General features: G+C 49.1%; 1 protein-coding gene across 2 annotated transcripts; it reads left to right on the forward strand.

Annotated features, from left to right (window-relative positions):
* The first annotated feature begins 763 nt into the window (after positions 1-763).
* On the forward strand, positions 764-9,425 carry KCNA10 (potassium voltage-gated channel subfamily A member 10). Of its 2 annotated transcripts, XR_008669405.2 has the most exons (3): positions 831-1,393; positions 3,806-3,829; positions 4,099-4,535. XR_008669405.2 is itself a non-coding variant. In XM_004026311.4 (2 exons), the coding sequence occupies exon 2, from the start codon at positions 7,279-7,281 to the stop codon at positions 8,812-8,814; it is 1,536 nt and encodes a 511-aa protein (XP_004026360.2). In that variant the 5' UTR covers positions 764-1,393; positions 7,222-7,278; the 3' UTR covers positions 8,815-9,425. The 2 variants fall into 2 exon arrangements, 1 of the variants encoding a protein (XP_004026360.2); XM_004026311.4 differs by lacking the exons at positions 3,806-3,829; positions 4,099-4,535 and adding an exon at positions 7,222-9,425 and having other exon boundaries at positions 764-1,393.
* Positions 9,426-9,859: the final 434 nt, after the last annotated feature.

A 9,859-nucleotide genomic window follows, 5' to 3' on the forward strand; every position in this document is an offset into this window, starting at 1 on the left:
ACATAGCCATGCTGGTGTGTGCCTGAGTGTGTCTGTTGTGGCTATTTGTGTGTCTGTATGTTTGTGTTGCATGTGTGTGTCCATGTCTCTGTGTATGTGTGTGGGCACTGCCCCTGGCTGAATGACAGTAGGCCACACGTGGTAGTGGATCTGCTGTTGTGGAACTGTGACAGAAACTTGAGTTTGAGTCACAGCTTTATAACGTAGTGACTGAAGGACTGTGAGCCAATCACACAGCTTTCTGGACCTCAGTTTTCTTATTTGCTAAATGGGGGTAATAATCGCCACCTTCCTTAGGGCGCATCGTGAGGCTCACATCCTGTGTGGAACTGTGTGGTCAGCAGGAGTGTAGGTAACCGAGTGACCACCTCACCCCTTACAGCAGGACAGGAGGAAGCAGCTTCACCACAGACAGAGGGGCTTAGAGCACGGTCCGTACAAGTTCTACCCAGTCTCTGATGGCCCAGGCACATCGGTCCCCAAGGCCTTCCCCTTACTGACCATGCCTGTCCCAGCAGGCTCAGCATCAGCATGGACAGCCTCTGAAAGGGCCTGGCTGCCATACTAGTAAGGGTGAAACTCACCCATTTTACCGTTGGCAGGTCAGGAAAAGGAGGAATGGCCATCCCCACCCCCATGGTCCCTGACCGGGCCCAACTGATAGCAGCTGCCAGCATTTGCTGAGTGCCTACTGCACAATGCGTGCTTTCTATGTGACATCACTTTCTCACCACACCCTTTGCAGGGAGGTGCTAGCAAGGCTACTGTAAAGACAAAGAACCCTAAGTGAAGGGAGCATAAGTAACTTGTTCTCTGTCACACAGACACTAAGTGGCCAAGCCAGGATTGGGAGCTGGCCCTCCTGTCTGCCCCCAGAGCCTGTGCTCCTGACCAGGATGGAGAACCTGCCTCAGGCTGGATGAGGGGCAGCCCCCACACCCAGCCTGCTGATCTCCCCACTGAATTCAGGTCTCCTGACGGACGCTGCTCTCAGTTTCCAGCTCTACCCTTTCCATGTCCCTAAGGCTGACATCGCCACCTCTGCTTTCCACTCAGAAAGGCTGGAGGAGCTGGGCACTCGAGGGACCAGAGGGGCTACAGTGAGCAGCAGAGCCAGCGAGTCTTGCCTAAGACCCCATCTTACCATTCCCTGGTTGGGGAAACTGAAGCTCTTGGAGAGTGAGGCAACATAATCCCGACCACGTGAGACAGAGAGGAACAGAATCCACTCTTCCGGCCGGGCCGTGGTTCAGCATGAGCCGAAGAGATGGGGCTTGGCTCTAAGAGGGGCAGAGACCAGAAAGGGTGAGGTTTGAGAGCCACTCACTGGGGAGAATCTGCAAGACCTGAGGCCTGGCCGACCCTAAAGGGAAAGACAAGCGGCATCAAAGAGGTAAGTAAAGGGTCCTCGGAGTGGCCCAGGGATTGCTTCCAGCAGGACAGCAGCGCCCTCTTCTGTCCAGTCACAAGCGGTGTCACGGTTTGCGTTTCACCCCCACCTTCCTTCAGTCCTTCACTCGTGCTCAAGGACCGGAGAGCCAGGCCCACCTGCCCACCCCCTCATCCTCCTACCTGCTTCCAGCCCTGCGACATCTGAGCTCCCTGTCACCGGGGCCTTGGGGCCCTGAGATGCAGTACACACTGTTGTCTTTGCATGATTACTTATTTCAACCATTCTCTGACTAAGGAACAGCTGCTGCCTCACCTGAATGTGTAGGAGGTGTTGGAGTTGCTAGGCAACCAAAGTTGACCCATGGGGAAAGGCCATGGGATGGGTTCTGGACACTGCCTGCTTGGTATAGCTCTGTGACCTTGAAAAGCCAGGTCCACAGCCCTGACATTAGCCACAGATGTCTGCAGGTCTGTTCTGGGAGAAGCACAGGGCTGAGCCCCTCCCCATGCCCTGCCTGCAGGAAGTGCCTGGTCCAGTCAGAGAAGAGGTTACCTGAACCATAAAGCCTCATCCTCAGTCTGGCTGCCAACATGAAGAGCTACAGGGCTCAGGAGGGGCAGTTGGGATGGCTGAGGTCTGTGTCACGTGGGCAGGGAAAGCTTCCCAAAAAAGATCAGCTCCCATCTATGGGATGCCTACTGCATGCCAGGCAAAGTTCTATACACTATCTCATTCTTTCCCCCAAGAATCCGAAAGAAAGGTATGATTAGACCCAGTTGGAGGGGAAGAAAGCAGAGTTCACAGAGGTGGTGATGTGCCTAAGGTCACATACCTAGTGGGTAAAAAGATGGGATTCAAACCCAAGCCTGTCTGGCTGTTAGGGAAGGGCAATGAGCAGAGGTCAGAAGATGGGAAAGCATAGGGGTCTCCGGGATAGTGAGGGGGCCAGCCTGTTCCCACATGCCAGATGCTGAGGGACCCAAAGATGACAAAGTTCTAGGAGATAAAACATGAATCAAATAAAATGCCTAGAAGGAAATGTAGACATCTTCCAGGGGGTGCTCAGAAGGGCAAGAGTGCCTTCACCTGGAGTCCTTAGAGAAAGCTTCACCTTCAGGTGAGGTTAGAAGTGAAGTATGCAGGTGGCAGGACCTGCCCACATGGTGGCCTGGAGGGAGGAAAGTACAAGTATGTTCAGCAAGGAAAAGAGATCTGTTTCAACCCAGTGCACTGTCTCAGCACTGTGCCAGGCAAGCACAGAGATTACACGCAGAATCGGACATTATGGAAGACTCTTGAAAGTGATGATCATTTCAGCTATGGGTGAGAGTTCAGCCTGATGTAATGGCAATTCCGTCAAGGCCCTGGATCACTGGGCAGATCAAAAGATCTAAGACTCAAAGGGAGTCACTCAGAGCAGACTCCAGGCCCCTGCCTGTTGCAATGGGAGCCAGTCCCCAAATACCCCCAGTTGTGCAGTTACAGCTTCATCAAGTGACTCACCCCACCCAAGGCGTCCGTCTCCTTCCAGAGTGTGGGGCAGAGGCGGGCAGCCCAGACTGTGAGTCCAAGGGGCAGAAACAACTCTGATCTTGACTCTTATGAAATACTAATTATAGTACAAAAGCCTATTGAAAGAGTGAAACCCTTCCAGAGAAGCAGATATATTCCAGTGCAAATAGAGGCTTCTCTCCCACCACTAAACAGACAAAATGCCCAGCACCAAGCTGAGAGAGCCAGCCTGCCATGGCCCGGGGCGTCCTTGACATTGTGCACATCTCTGAGAGAGGGTAAAGTACCCACAGCCTGATCTGCAGGGATACAGCACTGCTGGGTGGTCTCTGGGCACCAAGACTGACCCTGGGCTCCAGGGTACATTCACTCTTTCTAAACAGTTTGCTGAGCTCTTGCAACATGAGCAGACATGGTGCTGGGCACTGTAGTGAGCACTATGCAAGAGTAATCCCCTCTTTCCACATGACCCATGCAGTTTACAGAGCATCATACCATCCCCTTTGGTCCTTGCCAAAATCTTGAGGAATCATTGGCAAACCATGCACTTTTATTTCTTTTGTTTGTGTGATTGCCTTTTTTTTTTTTTTTACAGATTTGTTGAAATACAATGACACACACTAAACTTAGAGTGTGCTACTTGATAAGTTTTGACTAGTGTATAGACTTGTGAAGCCATCACAAAATCAAGATAAGAAGCATAAACTTCACCCCTACAATCTTGAGCCCCTTTGTAACTCTGCCCTCACCCTCTCCATCCTTATCCCCAGGCAATTGCTGATCTGCTTCCTGTCATTCTAGATTAGTTTGCATTTTCTAGAATTTCATATAAATAGAATTATTCTATATGTGTATCCTTTTTATCTAGCTCCTTTGACTCTGCATATTTTCTTATTACAGATGAAAAAATGGAGTCTGGATGAGGTAATGCAAGCAGTCAGTAATCACAGAACTGTAGAGGCAATGCAGGTGTCCTGGCCCTGAACCCATGCACCAACCGCCACCCCTCATTCATTCATCACTCATTCATTCACTCACTCACCAGAGATGAATTGCGCACATAGGTGGGCTAGCCAAGTGGTGCCTAAGACAGACATGTTCCCTGCCTTCATGAGCTTACAACTCTTCATTCATTCATCCATTCACCTACTTAACAAGCAAGTGCTTAACAAATAATCACTCTACATCCACAGGATACACTGTTTGAAACTGGCACTGCCCCATACCTCCAACACCACCCTGACCCTCACCAGCCACCCTCCTATATGCAACTTTGACCTGGACACTGGGGCGACGCAGGTGGGATCGTAGGGGAATCCTGTCCTCCAAGACCAAGCAGGCTGATAGGAAAAGCTCTGCAAAACACAGTCATGCACCCTGAAAACTTGCAAGAGAGCTGAAGAGTGAAGGCTGATCCCCTGGAAGCTGGTGCTCCAAACTGAGGACAAAAGTGAGCATCTACACAAGCAGGCTAGCAGCACAGGGAGACAGAGGGCTCTCTCAGACACTGGCCAGGGCAGGCTCCTGGGACAAGGTAGGATCTGAATAGTCCCCAGGTGGGCAGGGAGGAATAGACGATGGAGGAAGGGAGGGGGAGTAAAAAGCATATGAGAAGCAAGAGCAAAACAAGGATGAAGGCATGGAGTCAGGACTGGGCTGAGCAGAAGGGGAGAATAGTGAGCTGAGAATTCCTCCTGCAATTCTTTACGTGAAACATGCTTTCTACAAGCATGTTATATTGGGTTTATGTGTGGAGCAGAGGGGAGGAAAGCGTAAAGGGAGATTTTTGTAATTTTACAATTTACAATTACAATTTACAAAGTGCTTTCACTTATTTAGTTCTCAGTATAATCTTTGAGATGGGAATTACTATTATTTTTACCCATTTTATAGATTAGAAAGCTGAGTCATAAAATCCAATGATTTGCTTTAAAATATACACTCCTAAGTGGTGGGGCAGAGCCTCACACCAGGTCCTTGTCCTCAAGACGGTTCTCTTTTCTCTTTGTTTTAATGATTAACATTTGCTACTAATGGGGCAGGTGGAGCCGCCTGCACAGCACACTTCTGCAGACCACGGAATATGCTGTTTGACCTTGGCACTGTCTACCACCTCCTCACCATCAGACCCTCATCAAACACCCTCTTATCTGTCACTTGACCTGGGGGTGGAAGTGACAAAGAGGAACCTAGGAGGCAGGGAGAAGGGAAATGGCCTGGCTCCCAGAAAAGGAAGTTAATTATTTGGCCAAAGAAGCTCTCCCTAATCCCCAAATGCTTTCTGCTGCTGGCCTCCAGAGAAGTTCCTGATAAGGGTCACTCTAGCCTTGGCTAGAACCATAGAAGTGGTTCCCAAACCTTGCCCAAAGCTCACTGATGGTACTCATTCCTCTCAGAAAGCAGGACTGATTCACACCTGGAAGATAATCATCAGGGAGCACCATCTGCGGTCCAAGACCCCAAAGGAGAAAATGGTGCTCCGAAGACACGAGATCAGCACAGAGCTGGAGTCCCGCACCCACAGCCATCCAGCTGCCAAGCAGTTCAGGACAAGGCCCCCAAATCATCATGCAAATCACTGTGAAGCTACATTTCTCCAGGGCTTACCATGTACAGAGCCAGGATTTGAGCTCGGGTGGACTGATTCTATTCTCAGATTCCATCCTGCCTCCCAGCCATCCTACTGCTCACCGAGCCTTGCACAGCAGGCTGGCACCTGGCATGCTTGGCAGTGGGTACATCCCTCCTCATTCCACAACTGAGGAAGCAGCAGCTCCGTGAAATTAGGCCGTTTGCAATGGCCACATACTCCTGAGAGGTAGAATGGGTACTCTACCAGTGCTGACCAACCAGACTTGAGCTCATCATTCAACACATGGCACCTGAACTGAGAAAAGGGGTCATGGGGTGGAAAGAGCTCTGGGCCCCTGACAATTCTGTGGCCCTAGCCTACGGCTCCCCACAAGGCTCGGCTCCTATATAGGGACTCCATGGTCTAGTGGGAAAGGCCCTGGGCCAGAAGGCCATGGCCAGGTTTAGGTCAGGACTCTGTAGCACTAGTTATGTGACCTTAGGAAATCACTTTGTCCCTGTGACTTGGTTTCCCCATCTGCCAAACAGAGATAACATCTAACCTCACGTGATTATTGTCATCTAGTGAGATAAGTGAATGTGGAATCACTTTGAAAAGACTACAACACTACACTGCAGGATAGCCTTGTTGCCTGTAAAGGAAACCTCTCCAAGGCTATGACCACTACAGATTTTGCCTGAGGTTAAGTCCCTTACTTCTCTCCCACTCCCACCCCCAGCCTGCCTGGCTTCAGTGTTCTTAAATTGAAATTGAAGCTAGAATGAACCTGAGGAAAGAAATATTAGTCTATGCGTATAGATGTCCAAGCCCACTGGGCATGATTTCCTAACCCCACCTCCAGCGGACACACACACACACACACACACACACACACACAATTATTTACTTCCTTCCCACCTAAAATGATTTCTCAAAATGAAATTACTTCCTATGGACACCTTGGACTCAGGCCAAAAAAAATTCCAATTGCTGGTAGTTTCTAAAGTGCTTGTTATGTGGGAAAGTTGACAAAAAACAATAGCTATAATATAGTGATCTTTCTTTCCACCAAGCATTCCATACATGTTATCTCATTTGAGGTACCTTCAAAACAACTCTAGGAGTTATTTCCAGGTGAGGGGTCGTTTAGAGGACATTGTCGATTGGCCAACCCAGCATCTTGTTTTTCCTTCCCTAAAGAATCCCCATTGGGTTCAGAGATCTGGTTCCACCCTTCACCACTTGGTCCAGAAGCAGGGGTGGAAGTGATGCAAAATGGTTGAATTCTAGATATATTTTGAAGACATGACCAAAAGGATGTGTGAGGGACTGGCTGTTGGTGTGAAAGAGAGGTATTACGAATGAGATTGGGCATGGAGACGTGTTTGGGGAGACAGAAGGCTTCATGCAAATACAAGATCATGCTTTTTATTATTAAGGAATGTTAACTTCCTCTTTTAGCATGGCCCCTCTGCCATCACATATGGAGACCATCCTTCGCTGGGGAGAATCTCCCCATCTTTGCCAGGATCCTTTTTTTGCAATTTCTCCTAGTTATTAGTTTATGCAAACTCAGGGGTGCAAAATGATTTTAAGGGAAGCATGCTGCCAAAATAACCATGACGTTCCTTCCCAAGCTACAAATAAGTCATTGATTAGCCCATTGGTGTACCTTACCTCAATAAACAAGGGCCAGTTGTATTCTGCCCTGGGTCTTGTATAATGAATTTCTTCTTCTCCATAGCTCACAGAAGGCAGGGAAGGCTGAGGATCTTTATGCTTCTTCCCTGGCTCCCCTAGAATGGATGTGTGTGGCTGGAAAGAAATGGAGGTTGCGCTGGTCGATTTTGATAATTCAGATGAAATCCAAGAAGAGCCAGGCTATGCCACAGACTTCGACTCAACCAGCCCAAAAGGCCGGCCTGGGGGCAACTCCTTCTCCAACTGGAAGATCCTCATCAGCGAAAGCACCAACCATGAGACAGCCTTCTCCAAGCTTCTGGGAGACTATGCTGACCCCCCAGGGCCTGAGCCAGTGGTCCTAAATGAAGGAAACCAGCGGGTGATCATCAACATTGCTGGGCTGAGATTTGAGACCCAGCTCAGAACCCTCAGTCAGTTCCCAGATACTCTACTGGGAGACCGGGAGAAAAGGATGCAGTTCTTTGACTCCATGAGAAATGAGTATTTCTTTGATCGGAACCGGCCCAGTTTTGATGGAATCCTATATTATTACCAATCTGGTGGGAAAATTCGGCGCCCAGCCAACGTTCCTATTGATATCTTTGCTGATGAAATCTCCTTCTATGAGCTGGGTAGTGAGGCCATGGACCAGTTCCGGGAGGATGAAGGCTTCATCAAAGACCCTGAAACACTGCTACCCACCAATGACATCCACCGTCAGTTCTGGCTCCTCTTTGAGTACCCTGAGAGTTCCAGCGCTGCCCGTGCTGTGGCCGTGGTCTCGGTGTTGGTTGTGGTCATCTCCATCACCATCTTCTGCCTGGAGACACTGCCAGAGTTCCGGGAGGATAGGGAGCTGAAGGTGGTCAGAGACCCCAATCTCAACATGAGCAAGACAGTCCTCTCCCAGACCATGTTCACTGACCCTTTCTTCATGGTGGAGTCTACCTGCATCGTGTGGTTCACCTTCGAGCTGGTGCTCCGGTTTGTGGTCTGCCCCAGCAAGACTGACTTCTTCAGGAACATCATGAACATCATTGACATCATCTCCATTATCCCCTACTTTGCAACTCTCATCACAGAGCTAGTCCAGGAGACAGAGCCGAGTGCCCAACAGAACATGTCCCTGGCCATCCTGAGGATCATCCGCCTGGTGAGGGTCTTCCGCATCTTCAAGCTCTCGCGCCACTCCAAGGGGCTGCAGATCCTCGGGCAAACGCTGAAGGCGTCCATGCGGGAGTTGGGGTTGCTCATCTTCTTTCTCTTCATTGGAGTCATCCTCTTCTCCAGTGCAGTCTACTTTGCTGAGGTGGATGAGCCAGAGTCCCATTTCTCTAGCATTCCTGATGGCTTCTGGTGGGCAGTGGTCACCATGACAACTGTAGGCTATGGGGACATGTGCCCGACCACCCCAGGGGGGAAGATTGTGGGCACTCTGTGTGCCATTGCAGGGGTCCTCACCATTGCCCTCCCTGTGCCTGTCATTGTCTCCAACTTCAATTACTTCTACCACCGGGAGACTGAGAATGAGGAAAAGCAGAACATCCCAGGAGAAATTGAAAGAATCCTCAACAGTGTAGGCTCAAGAATGGGCAGCACAGACTCTCTTAATAAGACCAATGGTGGCTGTTCCACAGAGAAGTCTAGGAAGTGATCAGTCCAGGGCTTCTTGGGTCCATCCTGTCTCTCTTCTCTCTTCTCTCTTCTCTCTTCTCTCTTCTCTCTCTCTCTCTGTCTCTCGCTTTCTCCCCTCCTCTCTCTCTTCCTTCTGCCTTCCCTTCCTCCCTTCATTCCTTCCTCTTTCCCTCTCCCGTCTCTCACTTCATCTTTCCAAAGATCAAAATGTATCTTTTGTGATCAATAACTATCTTTGACTACAAGCTATTTTAATAAGCCCATACTTCTACTGTATTTTCTAAACTGTTTATTTTCAATACATTATAGAAAGATTTGGATCTCTTTTCCTATGAAGGGATAGTTCAGGTCACCAGACCAGAAATACTGGTATCACCCGGGAGCATGAAAATGCAGAATCTAGGCCTACTCTGACCTACTGAATCAGAATCTGCAGTTTAACAAGATCCCAAGTGATTCGTTTGCATATTAAAGATTTAAAAGCACTGGTTTTGGTCTTCCTACGAGGAAGCACATGAAAAGACCAAGGGTTGCTGTGAGCAAAGAGGAAGAGCTCAGAGTTATTCAGTTACAATAATAATAATACCTTGTACTTGTGTAGCACTGCATAAATTTTCCAAAACACTTTCACCTACATTATCTCACTGCATCTTAGAATAATCAGATTTGATTATTATTCAATTTGATTATTATTCCCACATTACAGGTGAACAAACCAGGGGAGAGCAACTTACCTAAGGTCACCCAGAAATAGTGATATAGTCAATGCTGTCAAATCTCCTGCCTACTAGCCCAGTGCCCTTTCCACTAATGAAGAAGATGTGTCAGAATTGGGGGAAGGGTGAGAGGAGTTTGAGGGGACTTTCAGAGGGTCCAGGCAGCAAACCTCTGGGCAGAGACACCCTTCCCCGGATGCTTCAGGATCTCCTCACAGCCTGGGAAGGCAGCATCTCCCTGACCCCTTACTCCTCAGCCCCTTGTCTGGATAGTGGACAAGCAGAAACATCCTTCGATGTTTTCACCTGGCTCATCTCCATGGAGTTACACAAAGACTGGGGATCCTG

This window comes from Gorilla gorilla, chromosome 1 (genome assembly GCF_029281585.2).
Source record: "Gorilla gorilla gorilla isolate KB3781 chromosome 1, NHGRI_mGorGor1-v2.1_pri, whole genome shotgun sequence".
NCBI lineage: Eukaryota > Metazoa > Chordata > Mammalia > Primates > Hominidae > Gorilla > Gorilla gorilla.

Excerpts from the sequence above, each read along its gene's own strand:
- KCNA10 (XM_004026311.4), top strand. The coding sequence starts at position 7,279 with ATGGATGTGTGTGGCTGGAAAGAAATGGAGGTTGCGCTGGTCGATTTT.